Source organism: Myotis daubentonii, chromosome 9 (assembly GCF_963259705.1).
Source record: "Myotis daubentonii chromosome 9, mMyoDau2.1, whole genome shotgun sequence".
NCBI lineage: Eukaryota > Metazoa > Chordata > Mammalia > Chiroptera > Vespertilionidae > Myotis > Myotis daubentonii.
Window position 1 is genome coordinate 76469837 of NC_081848.1, and position 18805 is coordinate 76488641.

Consider the following 18805-nt stretch of genomic DNA (forward strand, 5'->3'; position numbering starts at 1 on the left):
GATGGAACCCAGGGTCCTCCTCCTACTAGTACTACCAGCTGTGTGACGTTAGGCAAGTTAAACACACTCTCACCCTCACCTCCTGATCTGCAAAATGATTGATTATAAAATCCACATCAGAGAATTTCTGTGAGAATTAAGTGAAATTGCACCCAATAGTTGAGCTTTTTCTCCATGCTGGCCCCTGTCTAAGCACTTCACATGCACTAGTATTTTTATTGTTATATTATGGTTCCCATTACTATCATCAATTCAATCATAACCTTTGTTTCTCTCTGTTATGAATTCTTTAAGAAGCCTGCAAAAACCTCTGATTCTCAGAAAAGAGAGAGAGAGAGTGAGAGACCCTTGATTTTGGTGTGATTTTCATATCCTCATTTTTTGCAAAGTTCTTTAAAATATTTTTTAATCTTAAAAACTTAAACAGAAACGGGAACTTTTTATAATCTCACCATGATAGAAACATAAAGTGAGAAGTGAAATATTTGCTCACCTTTTCAATTATCCCTCTAAGTTAACCCACCACCATCCATCCATCCATCCATCCATCCATCCATCCATCCATCCATCTGTTCTTTCACTCCACAAATATTTCTTCAATGCCAGTAAGAATTTTGGGCACTTCTGATATAATGCTAAATAAGATAGAGAAAGATTTCTACCCTCATGGAGCTAACATTCTATTGAAAGGAGAGAGGGAAAAAAATAAAAGGAAAGAAACAAAAATTCATATAGTAATCACCACTACAAAGTCAATAGTCTGGGAAATAGGATAGAGAGTTATGGGGAGGATGGAAGTAAGGAGTGAACTCTCACAGTTGGGGTCAGGGAGAGCTGTCTGGGAAAGTGACTTTTGGTGAAGACCCGAAGACTGAGAGAAAAGCAGCTCTATAAGAATCAAGAGGAGAATTTTCCAGGGGGAACAAACAGCAAGTGAAATACTTTTGAGATTCAAAAGGAAGGTCTGGAGTAGTGGGAATGTGGTTGGTAAGGGGGGTGGTGGTGGAAGGTGGTGAAGCTGGAGAGGTGGGCAGCCTGCAGGGCCCTACAGGCCACCGTCATGTGTTGAGCTTTTATGCATTTGCCAAAGGCAGTCCCCGGAGGGTTAGCAGCCTGAAGGCTCTATGAACGAATGTCTATTCCATTCTGATGAAAAGTTCTAACCTACATATGGTAAAACTCAGCAAAAGCCACACCTTGGGTAGCTGGAAAAGCTCTCCCTAAGTGGGCAAACTGGAGATTTGTGTTCTTTCCTGAGCCTGAGTACAGACAGTGCCTGTAAGTAATTGGAATGTATCTTTAACTCTTTATTGACCTACTCCTCCAATTCTGCGGTCTCTTGAAATCCATTCCAAACTGGCAGGCTGGCATTGCTGTGGGAAATGTGTGGGACAGAACCAGAGTGGATTTATGGCAAGACTGAGAAAGTTTTTTATTCACTGAAACGCAAACTCCTAAAGATTTCACTCCACTGACCTCCACTCCAAGTGTCTGGCCTAGTATCTGTCCTGTGCCCGAAAGTCCTGAGTGAATTTAGTGGGTTAAGACCCAGAAGGCCTTGAATAAACGGAAGCTAAAGTTAATGGTTTCCAAAGGCTAACCAAGCAATATCTGCATTACCTCAGTTGCAGATCAGATTTTATTCCTTGAAACATTGGTTTCCAAGCTCGTCGGAATTACCTTGGGAACTTGTTTAGAATGTTACTGTCCCAATAGGCCAGGTCCAGGAAATTCGACAGGCCAGTCCTGGGTGAACTGATGCCTTTGAAAAAAAACAGTGCCGGGAGCTGAAGGTCCAACCAGTCTAAGGGCTGTGAGCTCTGTAGTCATTTCCTTCTCATTTAAAAACTGGTCCAACAATTACCAGGCATCAGTTGGCTTCAGATCACTCACTGGAGCCCTCAGCTTCTCTATGCGTGTTAGTTTATGGCTTTGACTGTTTGCTTCGGCTCAGAAGCTTCCAGTGGTGACCTTGGACCCCAGGCATTTGCCCTTTCTTTTCCATGTGGGTCGTTTTCAATGAGAAAATTCATTAATATGGAAACCCAAGAACTGAAAAGCGTCAGATTCTGAGTGAAGGCTTCAGCTACGTGTTTTAAAAACAGGTGCAGGGAAGTAACGGCCCTAAAATATGTCATAAAACAAAGACTCTTTCCTTGTCCTAATTAGTGCTCATTCTAGTTCCAGAGCTCAAGGTGTTGGGTCAACTAGAGCCCTGCTTGCCATATTTGTTTCTCCTAACACTGTACCTTCTGGCCTTTGAACACATCCCATTTATAGTGGGAACTCCTGTTTCTCCCAGAGAGCGGAGTGCTCCGAGGCAACCTGTTGCCTCTAATCCGTTTGGCTCTGGTTCAGGCGTGTTCTCCAGGGGACTCCGTAGCTGGTCTTGCTTGGCAAAGAGCCTTGAAAACATTTTCTCTCCAGTCTACAAATTGTCCCCAAGGAGCAGGGAAATTGGATGGCACCCCAAACGGCTTGTATTTGTGTGTGTGTGTGTGTGTGTGTGTGTGTCTGTGTGTGGTTTTTAAAAGGTACAGCTTTAAAAGATGATGGGTGCTTTGGAAAGAATTAATCTCTTGGTTTATGAAGATAAATGCTTGCTGGCTTTATGGGAAGGTACATTTTGCTCAGTTATTTAAAATCTCAGGGAACAAGGAGCTGGCCCCTGAGTTTCCCCCACTGATCTATGAGCTGTTGTGACCACAGGCATGGTAGTAAAATGGCGGGAAAGCCAGGGGTTTAAGAACATGACCCCCTGATGCCTGCGGAAGCAGCCCTCACACATGGTCAGCCTCCACCCCAGGGAAAGGAGAAGTGGGGTTACCGGCAGCAGCTCGTCAGGGAGGAGGGCAGTCGCTATGCTAAGGTCCTAACGAATTCATTCAGTTACAAATCGCCTCTTTCAGGAGAAGGTTCCTCTTGAGAAAATATTTTGCTGGTAAAAACATCCACACTTGGGTGACAGTAGCCTGTGAGCTGTTTTAGAAAGCCCCAGTAACTCAGACTTGACTCTGTAAGCGTGGGTGATGAGAGGACATAGGTGTGTTTAGGGAAACAGAACATATAAGGATTCCTGTGTAGGCGTCAGAGAAGTAATGGTGCTGGCAGGGATGGGGGACGATGGTTGACAGTGCATACATGTGCGTGTTCACAATGTAATCCTCCCAGAAACCCCTGGAGGTTGGAGGAGTCTCTCTAAGCCTCGACTGGCACATCTGTAACATGGGAATGAGTCACTAAGCAAAGTCATGCAGCTGGTCCGTGGCTGGATGAGCCCCGTGTTTTATGTAATTGTGTATATGATTCTCTTCTCCTCGCAGCTTTCCTTTAGCCTGGGAAGGGCTTGCTCCAGGCACAATTACAAAAACAAAAACAAAACAAAACACACAAAAAACCCAACCTCCCGAATCTGGCATAGGTGCTCTCTCCCTTTTTTGGCTCCCTTACTCCGGTTGGGAGCCCCATCCCAGGATTTCATTTTCCTCAGAGACTTGCTCTCATAATTCCTAATAAGACAGCATCGTTTCCACAAACCATTTCCTTCAGTCAGACGGTGTTCACGCAAGTTCAAGCTCCAACAGCCCCAAATTGGGCAAGAAAAAAGGGATGTTGCCAAACATGTGACAAATACACTTGAAATGAGAGAGAACATGATTAGCTTACTGAAGAGTGAGGACAACAATAAATTGTTCCCAAGTGCTCTTGATGATGATGATGATGATGATGATGATGTCAAAATGAGCTTATCTAGGATGCTTTGGTACAGGGTGAATTGTCTGCTTATCTACGAAGAGCTACAGTTGCTCATTAAAGGGAAGTGCTTTGGCTTGGTAGTGGGGGAACCCTAGTCATGCAGGTTTACAGATCTGAGATTCTCCTCTTTCTTCTTTCATGGTCTTGGGCTGGTTATTTAACGTTGTACAGCCTCAATTCCCGCATTTGACAGATAGAGATAATGATACATAGATTTTAGGATTGTGGTAAGAATTAAATGATGTGATGTGTGTCAGGGCTCTGTTAGAGAGCCAGTGTTATTGTTAGAGTAAGTATGGAAAGGAATACTTTCAGACTTAGAAGTGATAAGCCACATTTCTCTCAAGGTACTGTTTGACTCAGATGATTTTCTTGTTCTGTGTTCCCTCTCTTTCTCCCTCTTAAGTATATTTCCTATCTTCCAAGGTGAAAACAAAGCAAATTTACAAACACCGGTTCATAATTTGTCAAAACTCTAATGAGCTTTCTGAGAAACTCAAAATTTGTTCCCAAGTCTCAAGGTAGGAGCTGTGGAAAGACAAGTCAAACAAGACTCACAAAGATGTAGCCTGTGGTCTCTCAATTTTAAGACTGGTGCTTCCCTAAGAGATGGTAAAGCTTGTCTCTACTATTCCTAAAAAAATTGCCTGAGCAACAAAGTTTGCTTTTGGATTTTTTATCAGAGCAGGAGCCACCAAATCCATGTGCCAGATTTTAGATGATGCATTTAGTCTGAAGTAACATGTAGCATCTTCTGAGTCTCATGGCCCTTTTTCAGCAAAACTCGGAACAAATGCAAAGTTTACATCAGGGTGCAGCAACATAGGAAGGCCCAGACGTAAGTTCTGGATCCCATAATGATTTCTTCGGTGTTTTCTTTTCCTTTTATGTTTTTCAGGTACTCCCCGCTGGGTATTGCCTGCTTAATCTGTGGGAAGATCATTGCCATCAAGGACTTAGAAGTGGTTGCTCGGCAACTGGGGATGTACATGGTCACTGTGATTGTGGGCCTTATCATCCATGGGGGCATCTTTCTCCCCTTGATTTACTTTCTAGTGACCAGGAAAAACCCTTTCACCTTTTTTGCTGGCATTTTCCAAGCTTGGATCACTGCCCTGGGCACCGCTTCCAGGTAGAGAACCCAGAAATCACCTTTCTTTCTCTCTGCTCACTGTTTTACCCTCTTTGTCACTTCCTCATTTTTAAAATCTTTCCCAACCCAAAGTTCAATGAGAACACTTTTCATATCTTATTAAGATATTTGTTTGAAAAAGGTGAACACTTTGTCTTTTAGACTCCTTCTAGTAACTTCTGAGCTTTCTGATGAACATTTTTGCTGTTAGGCAACCTGTGTTGGAAACATGACTTCACATGAAATTTACCAAATGAATGCATGCTATCTATATATATAAAAGCCTAAGCAACTGTTAAGACCGGTTGACTGGTCGCTATGATGATGCACTGACCACCAGGGGACAGATGCCCAATGCAGGAGCTGCCCCCTGGTAGTCAGTGCGCTCCCACAGCCAACCTCCCATGACCAGCCAACCTCCCATGGTCCCTACCCCCAGGCTGGCCGGCCCCCATCAGCCCCGATCACCAGCCAGGCCAAGGGACCCCACCCATGCATGAATTCGTGCGACCTCTAGTTAATCTATAATGCCTAACTTGCCACATGTAGCATTTAGTTATTAGTTTTAAATGTTCTTTAAAAGGGTATAACAGGGTGTTGTTCTATTTAAGAAATTCTGCCACCTGTGATTTGAAAAAAATGCTATCACAAAATATCAGTCTATTGGAGTAATTTTTATTTTTATTTTCAAAAATAGGAGAACGAGATTTTAGAGGATGCAGGGTATGCTGGGTGAGAGTTTTCAAACAAACCAGAAGTCAGTCCAGTCTTTGACCTCTGTGTGAACCTTTAATGGACCTTTCTGCCACATTGATTTTGAGAAAATCGGGCTTGACATTGACTCGACATTCTTCTTCACTACCTAGTCCAACCACCTCAGAAGCCAATGAGGGCCCAGAGATACTCAGAGAAAACAATTTTTTTATATCATCTTGAACTGAATTTAACCAAAACAAACAAACAAGCACAGATACATAAGACATGCCTGGTAATTTATTCTTTCAGTCTGCAGGAGTTGTTTGTATTTCCTTGGGTCACAAGCTAAGACTGAGGTCATAAAGCAGGTGGCAGGGAGGCCCAGCATTATCTCCGCAGCCATGTCGGCAGGCCGTTGTTGCAGATCCCGTGACCCCGCGCTGCCAGTGAGGTGGCGGCTCCGTGACACAGGGCGACTGAGCAGGCAGCCAGGTTTTCCTTAAGTGACCTAACAGGCACATCACGGTGACTGTCTGGAAAGCCAAAGCACATTTCCATGTTGCAAGTCAATGAGGATTCAGGACTAGCAGAAGGTGGGGTTTCAGGAAAATCTGAAATCTACACAATCCTGGGCTCTAGGTTCTGCATCGTTTTCTAAGGTGAAAGGAAACATTTCAAAATTTTCTTTTGGGGGCCTATACATTTCCTATGGCAATATATCTCTATCCATATAGATCCTCTCTCTTTGGAGAAAAAGTAAATCTTTTTTTTTTCGCCTCCAAACACAAAAACAATTATGTTGAGTTTTATTTTTGCTTTCTGGTTTATGAGCATGGTATGTGCTCCTTGTGAAAAGTTCAGACAGTGAGTAAATTTTTGAAGAAGACAATGAATATCACTGAAAGGTTTAAGTGGTAGTGCGCAGGCAGGCTAAATAGCCATCTCAGATGGTGAATAAAGAAAAATTAAATTTATTTAAGGAAAAGGGGATAGGGGAATGGGGCTATCCAAAGGGTATTGGGGTCATGACTGCAGCAAAAATATACTTAGGATAGTGAAACAAGGAAGGGCATAGGAGAAGTAACAGCAGAGCCTGGGCTGGGCTGCTTTAACTCACTGAGAAGTCAGAGAAAAAGGGGCCTTGGAGACAGGCTCAAGGGGTTAACCCAGGACACGCTGCCACTGCCCATTGCTCCCCTGGTTGCAAGTCTCATGGGGTCCCTTAGAGGTTGGGGGATACGTGCCTGTGGGGAAAGGGGAAGGGAGGAGGGAATGGCATGGGCATGCTCCTTGGAGGGAGAGCGCAAACTGGATCCTTAGTCCTGAGTATATTTATCTTTTTCTTGCAGGTGGGAATCTTAGGGGAGGTCTCGGGGGAGGGTCTAAATAGAATATGCATCAGCTTCCCAGGTGTGCTCTTTCAGGGTCCAGGTCTCCCCTGGTTGGTCAGTGTCAGGGCAGGGGATCATACGTCGATGTAGCTGCCCCTGAGGCAGCCACAGTGTCACCTGTCTAGATGGGCCTGGAGCTGAGATACAACTGAGGCCTAGATGTTCTCTTTAGGGAGGAAAGGGTCAAGGGCTCTAAACCGCCTGGCCAGTGATACGCTAGGGGAGCATAGGTTACGCTGGAGGCGAGGTTCTTGTTTCCCCAGTTTTGCCCCTTGGTAGGCATACGGGGCTTTCTGCCCTGGTGAGCTTCTGTCCCTGGAGCATCGTCCTTGCTCCGCTCATGTCACCAGTGATCCACCACCCAGTGATCATTGGAGACTGAAAGACCTTGATTTGTTTCCCAGATTCACCACTTACTGGCTGTGTGATCATTGGCGGTAGGTAACCTTTTAGTTAATCTTTACAGTTCCATAGCTTTCCAGTTCTTACTATACACAGATATGTAGACTGCTGTTTTCACTGGTCAACACATCATAAAAATCACACCCATCATATAGTATAGATCTCTCCGCTATTTAGAAAACTGCGTAACAGCACTCTGTGTGTGCCACACTACAGCCACCATCACACCCCTTGGTGTGCATTTAAGGCATGTCTATTAAGCTGGACTGTGACAAGCATCCGTGTAACTGCATCTCCGCAAGGCTGTCTGACGACCCTCTCAGGATAAATTTCTAGAAGTGGAATGTCTGAGTGCAATGGTCAGCACATTGGTGGCTTAAAACGTATCACCAGATTGCTCGTCAGGGAAGTGTATTAGCTGAAGTCCCACTTCATGGGTGTGAGAGGATGCCTTTCACCGCCTACTCACCCGCACCGGCGGATATCAGTTACTTCAATGCTTTCCAGTCTCATTGTGAAAAGTGATCTCACTGGACTTGCATTTCTTTGATTACGAGTGAGAGGAAGCATCTTTCTGTGTCCTTATTGACCATCCCGCCCTACCCACCCACCCCCTCCCACTCTGTGAATTGTTTGTGATCTTAATTTCCTGTTGGGGTATTCATCCTTTCCTGATTGGTTTTCAACGCTCTTCATGTGTCAGAGTATTAACTCGTGTCAAATGCGACAAATAAGGTCTCCCTCAACTTTACATTTATCTTAAAATTTTACAATACTTTCTGCCAATAGAAATTTTTAATTTGTGTGTTGTTGGAGCGGTCAGTATTTTGCTTTCGTATTTAGAATTTCAGTTTGCTTAGGTACATTTGCACAAAAGATTATAAAACATTACTTTATATTTTGTTCCAATACATTTATGGTTTTGATCTTTAGACTGCTTCAAAAATATTACAATTATCCTTTCTTGGAATAACTAGACATTTAACCCAGTACCTTTACAAGACAAGCTAAATCTTAAAGGTATGTTTGTATTGAAATCAGACAAATGCTTGGGTTATTTGACTAAAGCCACACAAATGTGAGGCCCTTTTCTCCTCCTTACCCTGTATTTCATTTGAAAAAAGAAAAAGAAACCAGTGTGGTTTTAATCTTCAGTTAAAATGTGGATGTGGAATTTTTTTTTTTAAGAAAAAAACTTTTTAAGTCAACGTGACAGGAGTCACCTACTAAGAAGTATCTTTGCCATCATAGCCAGAGGGGGAAAAACAGAGCCGCAGGACAGCCAGCGAAATATCCTTCCACCACCTGGGACCTTGGACTGAGTGGGGATGTGGAGGGAGCTGACCTACTTTTCTCAGTGATCACAGAGGCCGGTGTCAGGGAGGTGGACGGAGGGGGAATGGCCGGGGACACACCTCTCTGCCTCCCTCCAACTCCAGTGCACGCTGTTAAAACGAACCTGGGGAAAAATTCTCATGTATCTGATAGTTATTATTAGCAACATTCAGAGACTGTCATCAGCCATTGAGGCAGTAGGCCAAAAACAATGTCTGGATGTGGAAGGACAGGAAAGGGTTAAAATGCTCAGGAATTAGTGTGACTTGGTTGGGTGTATATGGATTGTTAAGGCACAAAGCCTGTCCAATATAGAAAGTGAGAATATCTTCATGTTTTATCAGTATTTTCCCTAATCTGTTTAATTATCTAAGGACCCCTTGGATGACATTTTGGGAACATAGATGAAATAATACAAATTAAGATATTCCAGTCCTCCCAAACGTGTCCTTAGAGTCATACCATTGATAATCCTGGCTGCCAGCCATGGCTGGGCAGCCATTTTAGGTCAGTCGTGGTGTCCTGGCAACCCTTCGAAGGGGTCCCAGAAAGGGTGGAGTGGGGAAGGTGCAGGTAAGAAAGGGACTCTGACTTCTCATGAAAGCAGTGGGGACAGCAGCCTGGTACCATGGCATCCACACCTGTGAATGGAGCCAGACTCCATCTTCTCTCCCTGGGTTTATTTCTTCTCCCTACCTGAGACCAAGGAGCGGGCCTGAGACAGACCCCTCACCTGAAATCACAAAGAACGTTCCAGTCAGATGACTCTGGCTTCTCTAGGTTGGTATTAGGAGCTTGTGGGTCAGTGGTTTGATAAGATGCAGGTGTAGGTGACCTGAGTTTTACAGCTTCCACTTCCTTGGTTCGGAGCGGGCCATGGAACCTGCATTTCAGGTAGGTTCTCTGAAGGTGATGGTCCTCTCCCACTCCCTGAGAAACTGAGCCCTCAGCAGGTGACTGTGTGGCTTGGCTGGAGCCCTAATTCTAAAGAGTAAAAGGAGGAACTATGACTAAGGATATAAATGCAGGAGAGAAACACACACACACACACACACACACACACACAAATGAAACAAAAAAATACAAAACAAGAGAAGAGGCTCTGCTGACATGGCTCAGTGGCTGAGCATCAACCTATGAACCATGAGGTCACGGTTCAAATCCCTGTCAGGGCACATGCCTGGGGGTGTGGGCAGATCCCAAGGTGGGGCATGCAGGAGGCAGCCAATCAATGATTCTCTCTCATCATTGATGTTCCTATCTCTCTATCCCTCTTTCTTCCTCTCTGAAATCAATAAAAACATATTTTAAGAAAGCACACGAGAGAATAGACCACAAAGCAATCCGGTGGAACTCTGAGTATTCTGCATTGCTTTTCATGTTACTTAAATTTTGAAGCCAGTCTACCTCCCCTCCCAGGCACCTCTACTCACATGGAAATAATATCCTGGTGTTTAGTAAACCTGATTCTACAGGTCTCTCGTTTTAGAAGATGCATGACCTTGTCAGGCATTCTGAGCTTAGAGCTGGGTCATGTGGTCACAAATCCCCGTGACGCCTGGGAGGAGTGGGGGTGAAGTCACTCCATAGTGGGTCTTTGATTAGCTACAAAGTACATGCTTCTCTGCCCTATGTCGTTGGAGAGACTGTAGAGTTGGCCAGTTATCAGGGAGTTGGAATGCCTGTGAGGGTCCCCAGTGAGTAGTTAGACGCTTGGGTTCGGGCTGAATGGTGCTGAATGTGTTTGTCCAGCCTTTGCAAAATTAGCAGGCTCAGCTCAGGGCAGTTCCCAGGGGCTGGACGCAACCCACATAGTCATCTTGTTGGAATCAGTGCCTCTAACATGAAATTATGGGTCATTCAATAATTCCTCATTCCATTTCACAGTTGACAACTGATTCTTCTCTGACTCTTCCCCGCCGCCCCCCCCCTTCCATTCTAACTAAAGGCTTCAATATTAATCCAAGATGGAAATAGTGACCAAAGGAAAAAGAGAACTTGCAGCTCTGAGTAGATCTCAAAACCCTGGACCAACGAAAATATTTTGCTGCTGATTAGCATGTTAATAAGAGTGAATGTGAGCCTCCAAATTACTCGTTTTCAATTTGGCTCCAGACACTGCTTTTTTGCATGTCACGTTGCTCAACTAAAACAGAAGAACAAAAACATGGTGGTGCCATTCCAGTTTCTTTGTTCTGCTTCTCCACAGTGGACCTAACCCTTTCCTCTCCCTCTCCCTCTCCCTCCTGTTCCCTCTCCTTCTCTCTCTCTCTCTCTGTCCCTCAGTGCCGGAACTTTGCCTGTCACCTTCCGTTGCCTGGAAGAAAACCTGGGGATTGACAAGCGTGTGACCAGATTCGTCCTCCCGGTCGGAGCAACCATTAACATGGACGGCACAGCCCTGTATGAAGCAGTGGCTGCCATCTTTATTGCCCAAATGAATGGTGTTGTCCTGGATGGAGGCCAGATTGTGACCGTGAGGTGAGTGGGGTGGGTGGGGTGAAGCCCCAACACAACCTTTTTACCTTGTCCCCTTCCACTCTAACTCCGTTTGACAGGGGCCACTTGAATTTCAGTTCTCCTGGCAGGAGAATGATGAAGGAAATAACACAGGAGAGGAATTATTGGCCGCCTCAGAGGGAAAGGATTGTGGCAGGGGAGAAGCAGGCTCATACCAATGCCTTCTGCTTGTGTTGGGCATGAGATTGCTGTGGAAACCTGATATTATTTGAACTTTAACAACCCTGTGATGTCGCCAGGCAGTTATTCCTATGCTCGTATAAATAGATGAGGAGGTGCAGGCTTCGAGGGGCTTGGACGTTTGTCCAAGGCTACGTCATTAGTAATGAGCTAGCAGGGCTGTGTCTGGGGCCAACGTTATCTGACTCTGGATCCAGTTTGTCTTTCATTAAAATATGCTCCCTTCAGCATTCCAGGTGGTGATGGATGGAATGATGAAATTCTGCAAGGAAGAGATTCCTCAATACCACATAAAGCATTTTATTACAAATAAATAGCAAGTAGTTTTGTTTTGAATAAAGCTATTGTTACCGTATGTATCATTTAAAAAATTTAGAAAGAACACTTTCCCAAGAGGTCATGAAAAACACATGGCTTCTCCATAAACTTAAAGATCATACCTACTTGCCTATATTAATTTATCCAATTCTCACAACCACCCTGTCAGCGTAGGGGGCTATAATAAAATACCACAGACTAGATGGCTAAACAATAGAATTTATTTCTCATAGTTCTTGGGTCTGGAAGTCCAAGATCAAGGTGCTGGCAAATTCAGCTCCTGATGAATGCCCTCTCCCTGGCTTGCATATGACCTTCTCCTCGCTGTTTTTGCCAACATGCTCCGTCCTCATGTGTGGACAGAAATAGCTGACCTCATATGTTTCCTCTTATAAGGGCACTAATTTCATCATAAGGGCTCCACCCTCATGACCTGATTACCTCCCCAAAGCCCATCACGTTGGAGAGTGGGGCTTCAACAAATGAATTTTGGGGAGATATAACTCAGTTCATAGCAGTACTATACAGGAGCCTCAGTTTCCTCATCTGTATAGTGGGAACAATAATCACATAGTCTAGGGAAGTTGAGAGCATTGTGCCTTGTACATAGTCACCTGTCAATAAATGTTAGCTACCGGCATTATTACTGTTATTGATACTAAATGAAATATAATACTCCTAGAACATGAAAGAAAATATGACAGTGACATAGTGAGGGAAGACATGCTTCAGGTCAGAGTATCAGGCCTTTTAAATCATGTCCTAACTGCATGTGAGACTGCCAGCCTCCCTTGTTTTAAAACTCAAAGATGAAAAGGGTACCTTAGTGAAGCCCCTTCTTTTGGAGCCAAGCAAAGATGATTTCTGGTCCCTGAGTTCCTGGCCTTGAAGACAACCACACCGCCCATCAAGTTCACACCATTAAATGAGAACATAGAGATGGGAGAATGGACCAGTGGCCAAGTGGTTGGGATTCATTAACTCAGAGTTTTTAATGTGGGGAGAATCAAGGGACAGCAGGTATAGCATGGCATTGGAATGAGGCAGGCGAGTGTTCAAATCCTAGCAGACCATGTTTGAGCTGTGGGACCCTATGTTTCTCCACCCATTGATCCATGATTTCCTGCTGGAGAGCAAGTACTACCATATGAACCTTGCAGAGCTATCTTGAGGTTCTGCTAATGTGTGTAAGTACCTTGCACAGCATCCCAGAACCAGCCCTAGAGATGCGAGCCAGGGAGAGGAAGGACAGGAAAAGGGACAAAGGAATGGAAGAGAGCTCACTGCTCAGGGAGCTTCTGCAGGACTTAGAATTGCACGGACACTCAGCCCATGAGGACATGGTTGGGGTGGAGGAACTGAGGGGGACCCAGCTGCCAGGAAGTGTTCTCTTTGTAGAATTTGTCACACACAACCAAGTGGTAACCAGACAATGTGGCCATAGTGCACAGGCATGTGTAAGAGTGACTCATAACAGAAGCAGCTGGGGTTGTAAAGTACACGGCTGAGGCCAAGATGGTTGGAACTTGGGGAGTTCCCCTTCCCTGGTGCTTTATCCGTGTCAGGGAAGTGGCTGAGAATTCCCACCTTCCAGCTCTTGGGGTTTAAGGGAAGTTTTCCTTGCAAAGCAGCCTCACCCTGTGGAGATTTCCCAATAATAATAATATTGGACATTTATTGGGGGGAAGGGGGGTTACAATGTGCCTGGTATCTTCTAAGTGCTTTTTACTTATTAGCTCCTGAGGACCCCGTGCGTGAGACCCCATGATTATCTCCTTTTCTCAAATAAGGAAATCAAAACACAAAGCGTTTCAGTTGCCTAAAGTCATGTGGGGAATAAGTGGCAGAGCTGGGATTTGAACCCAGGTCGTTCAACTCCAGAACCTTCAATGAGGATCACAGCACATTGCTACCTCCTGTGACCCAGATGGGTCCAGGGAAAATGGAGTTCCCTAAACCCTAACACCAACACCGTATTGGTGGGGCAGGGAAGAGCACAGATGAGTTCTGTAGATCCCTCCAAGGGAAGGTGTCTTTACTGTAACAAGCCTAAGTGTGGAAGGAGGACCATATGGAAGGATAAGGCTTACCACAAAATGTCCCAGGGCTTTCCTTTCCTCATATGTGAGATTAGATAAATTCAGGTCCCTCCCAACTGGAAGACCCCAGGATTCTGTGCTTGGTTACACTCACGGTCTAGACTTGGTTACCCCAGTTTAGGAGCCTGGCGGAGCTCCTCTGGAAACTCTAGAATGTTATTACTGCAAAGAAATCAGCCCCCCTTTCTTTCCAGCACCCACATAAGCACGTTGGGAATCTGGATTTTCAGAAGAATCCTTCCATTTAGAAATGACAGCTTTTATAAATGGCATCTAGGAAGGAGGAGACAAAGTCACTGCCCTTTGCTGGACCGCAGAGGCCCCTGATGTCTCCACAGGGAGCATGAAGCCTAGATTAACCCCTCTTCCAGAGATAACTTCAAAATGGCGCTGGGTGTGCCCTTGGCATTGCTTGGAAAGCAAATGACGAGATGCCTCAAAAAGAAACCTTCTGTTATTTCATTATCATTTCTTGGCACCCTCTGTCCGAATAATGGATTTTCCAGTCCATGATGAACTGTCCAGGCATCTGAAGCCTAATGTCATTTGGAATCTGTTGATTTGTTCCCCCGGTGTCCATGGGTCTGGATATTTGCTATTCTGAGTTCTCATGTTAACATTGGCCATGGTCTTCTCAGATTCTTGCCACGTAGTCCAGAAGTCTCTGGTGCTCACAGAGACATAAAGGCGTAAGCAGAATGCAGTGGTCTTCCTGTGGGAGCATTAAAGTGCCTTGTTTTTCTTCTTTAATATTTTCTTACCTGATTTTAGAGCCACGCTTATTTTATTTTAGCCTGTGATAGACTAGGCTACTTGAATATCATGATGGGGATAAGGCTCCCACCCGTGAATTTATAAGTTTCCATTGCAGTTAAGCAGAATCCAAATAGATCCCAATTCCTGGGTCTTGGAACTCTAGATTTTGCTATTTCTTGGGAAGAAAAGGGAATTTATGATTGCAGGGAACATGAAAGCTTAAAATTGCCAGAGATGGTTTTGCCAAGGCCATTTTCTCCTCCCGTGACCTGACCTTTTCTGTTCTCACAGCCTCACGGCCACACTGGCAAGCGTCGGCGCAGCCAGTATCCCTAGCGCTGGGCTCGTCACCATGCTCCTTATTCTCACAGCCGTGGGCCTGCCAACGGAGGACATCAGCCTGCTGGTGGCTGTGGACTGGCTGCTGTAAGTGTTTGCGCATGGGGTTCTTCTGGGGACGTGAATACTGCCTCCAGGGGTGAACTAGATGCAAGGTTGCAGCCAAGAGCTTAGCTGATCCTTTTTGCAACTCCCTCACTCCCCCCCCCCCCCCCCCTCTAACATTTACTGAGTGCTGATTTAGAAACCAAAGGGGAAAAAAAGCATTGAATCTTTGAGGGCCTCACAGTCTAGTGGAGGAATCAGATAGAAATTATAGTGCAAGGATAGAAGCTTAGCAATAAGTAACGAACTACTACTGCACGCAAAAGATCTCAACCCATTATGTTGAGTGAATGAAGCACAAAGGAGAGTATACTATATGATTCCATTTAGATGAAGCTCTATGAAAGGCATCATAATACCTTGCAATAGAAAGGGATCCGTGGTTGCCTGAGCCCAGGGGTAGGGGCTAGAGGATTAATTGGGAAATTGGCAGAGTGTTCCATATGCATAGGTGTGTAGAGGTGTCTACATTTGTGAAACAATGCATTGAAAATTTACATGTATTGTATGTGAATTACTCTTCAATAGAGTTATTAAAAGGATAGTGACAGAGGCACCATCCCAGTCTAGGATGGGAAGGCAGAGCAGAGAGATCAGGAAACAATGAGCATGGCTACTGAATTTCAGTGCTCACTATATGCCAGCTACTCAACTGAGCGCTTTACATCTTCCTCTGACAACTGAAAGTTTGGTGGCATTACTCCCCAATTTTAGATGAGGAAGCTGAGGTTTAGGGTGGTAATGTGACCTGGAAATGAACAGAGATTTGACCCTAGGGCTGCTTGGTTTTGGAGGCCACCACATTCATAACTATGACCATATTTAAATTTATAATGGCAGTGATAGTTGAGCTGAATCTCAACTAGTAGGTAGAAGTTGCCCAGGTATACATACTGGTAGACGGAAGGGGAAACAGGACATTCCAATCAGGGCAGCCCGTACAAAGGCTCTGAGGCATTGTGGGGACCGATGAATAGTTTAGTATTGGAGCACAAGGTGTGAGGCAGGAAGTGCCAAAAGGTCAGGCAAGATGGACATCCTTAAAGGCCATGAAGAGAAGCTTGAACTTGACTGCACACATAGTCCAACACCTTTCTCAGTGAAGGACATTTTCCTAGTGTAGGGCATGCCCTCCACATTCACAAAGGTGGGCCAGTCTAGCCAGATGGTCCCCAATAAGGAGATTGTAATCAATCATTGCTAAGGGCGCATTAGGGCTCTGATGTTCTGTGGGCTGTACACAGGTGCCTCCTGACCAGCCTTGGAGCTGTATGACAGGGGCTGGTTGGTGCCATTGACTTCAATGTCAGAGGCACAGTGTGGCAAGGGCTGGCACAGAGGTCCGTGGCTAAAGTACACATTTTAAAAACTGCTCCACATGCCAGTGGCAGTTCTTCTGACACAACTGGCATCGATTTTATAAGCCAGAAGCCACATTTTATGGACTTGAGCTTCCTGGTGCTAAAATAAGTTCCTCCCTGTGATATTTTAAAGAGAGAACCATGCCCGTGGGTGAAAGGACGAAGGGCATCGGGGAAGACTAGAAGATAGCCTGGTCTCTCTATAAAACTTGCCTGCCATGGAGGTTTAGGTTAAAATGAGAAGTGGCTTCCTGGACATATTCTCCTTAGCTCAGGAGATTTGTAAGGAAAGTTAGGAATCTTCCTGACTCATTCTTTTGTCACCAGAGAAGTTCTCTGGAAATGCCTTTAGCGGGAAGGTGAAGAGCATGTGAAATTAACTTTTATCTGTCTCTGCCCATCTCTCTCAGGTGGTGGTGATGGGGAGGGGCCTCATGCTAGCTTGGTTGTTCTTTAAGCCCTGTCACAACCCCTTTCTTATGACATTTGCAGACAAGGCAGCCATGGGCAGCTGAGGTCTGGTGGTGGGGTACAGCTGGAAGGACTTAGGGAGAATAGGATTGAAGGAGACAAAGGAGTGGGGTAGGATTTGGGGAGGAAGACAAAGGGAAAATAACAACATTGGCCATGTTTTGGGGACAGAGCACACAGTAGGTGTTTAATAAATGCAACCACGGAATTGCTGCGTACATAACAACCAGGGCCCTTTCTACACAAAAGCAAAGACAGAGTGAGTTATTAAAATCTCATCTAGTTCTCCTGTGACTTTGTTTACTTAGTCCTTCACCTCTTTGTCCCTTGAGCCTCTCAAACCTGTGTTGTCATCAAGTACCCCTTGCTTACTGTGATGACATTGCCTAGTATTTTCTTGGGCTTATTTCGGAGGCCCCAAATTCACTGTTAGAGATTCATCTTTTAAAAATTAGTCTTATAGAACCTGCCTCCCCCCATTATAATGCAAATGCTTTTGACTTGGGGGGGAAATGCACTAATGTTATCCAGGAATGAAAAAAAGGAGCTTGTATTTGTGGCTACCACAGCGTTTTTCACATCTGTTGACAATTAATTCCTAAAGAGCCCTAGTGTGTGTTTCACAGAGGCAACCAGGAATCAGAAGGGTCAGGTCTCTCGCCACCTGAGGCACAGGCAAGCTTGTGTGGCCAGCTCAGGGCCCTGCACCCCAGCCCACACAGCATCCTAGTGAGTACCAAGCAGGTCTAACAGTGGGAAGCTGAGTTGGAGAGGTCCAGAGTTGGGCCCTATTAGGGTCATGGCTGGTTCTACATGCTAACCAGAGGATTTTTTTGTTTGACCTGTTTTTTTCCTCTTCCCAGGATTAAAACAAACAAAACAAAACAACACAAAAAGCCTAAGTAGGGACAAATGGGGTACAATCAAGGTCTCAGCCACTTTTAGAATTCAAGTTCTCTCGTCCCAGGAGGTCAGCCATTGTGGGCCTGGGCTTCTTGGCAGTCAAGCCTGTTGGATAAGACTCAGATCATGAACCATCCAAGACCCTGCCTACTTTTGACCTAAATGCTAGCGAATGGAAAAGGAGGGCTGGGTCCTCCCAGATCACCCCACAGGTGCTCGCATGCTCACACTTGCATGGAGAGTGGGGCGTCCTCACTCCAGGGTTGAAATGCGCTAGCAGAAGGGAGTTGGCTGAATAACAACAACAATGATGACACGTTGGGATTAACTATATTGATGACACTAAATTTGGTCCCAGGCTGGGCTGGAAAGGAACGAGGGAAATGAAGAGCTGTCCTCAAGTTCTGGGTCTGCTTTCTGGTGATCAGGGGAAGAGAAGAAAGAGACAGGTGCCCGGGGTTCGAGCTCTACACTTACTCTCTGGACTTTGGGCAGGTTGCGTACTCTCTGGACCTCATCATCTGTATAGGGAACAATAACTTATCACTTCGAAAGCAGAGTCTAGAGACCCAGTGCCCTTGAGTGTTCTTCTAGTTGTAAGACTCGGACTAGGATTCTGCAGGTGATGGATGTTTATATACAAAAAAAAGAAGCATGAATGTTCCTTTTCAGAAGAGAAGAAAAAGGAAGGGTAGAGGATCCTGGGAAAATGTGCATAGGGGTCTGTGCGTAGGTAGGTCAGACCTGCTTTGAATTAGTAATGGTGCCACATTCTTTCCCAGCAGCAAGAGAAGTTCCGGAAACACGCTCTTAGTCATGGGCTCCATGGCTGTTGGGTGCCCGTTAGTGTGTGAGTGGCGCAGGGGGATGAGTTGAGATCGGGGGAGGCTGCTCATTTCCGGGGTAGAGTGGTATGTTTGTTCTTCTAGGCAAGAATGATAAGCTTTCATAACTCTAGCAATTTTTCAATTTAAAACCAAACAAAGCCTGCAGTGACATTTAATGTGCCACGCTGTTTGCCAACTGCTGGAGACCAGCCAC

At 45.2% G+C, this 18805-nt stretch overlaps 1 protein-coding gene across 4 annotated transcripts in view; it reads left to right on the forward strand.

Annotated features, from left to right (window-relative positions):
- Positions 1–18805, forward strand: part of SLC1A2 (solute carrier family 1 member 2) — a 107539-nt gene that overhangs the window by 67740 nt on the left and 20994 nt on the right. For all 4 annotated transcript variants that reach the window (XM_059709664.1, XM_059709662.1, XM_059709663.1 and 1 more), the window contains exons 7-9: positions 4655–4888; positions 10999–11193; positions 14877–15011. In XM_059709664.1, coding sequence (XP_059565647.1) covers positions 4655–4888; positions 10999–11193; positions 14877–15011 — 564 coding nt within the window. The remainder of the gene's footprint in view (positions 1–4654; positions 4889–10998; positions 11194–14876; positions 15012–18805) is intronic.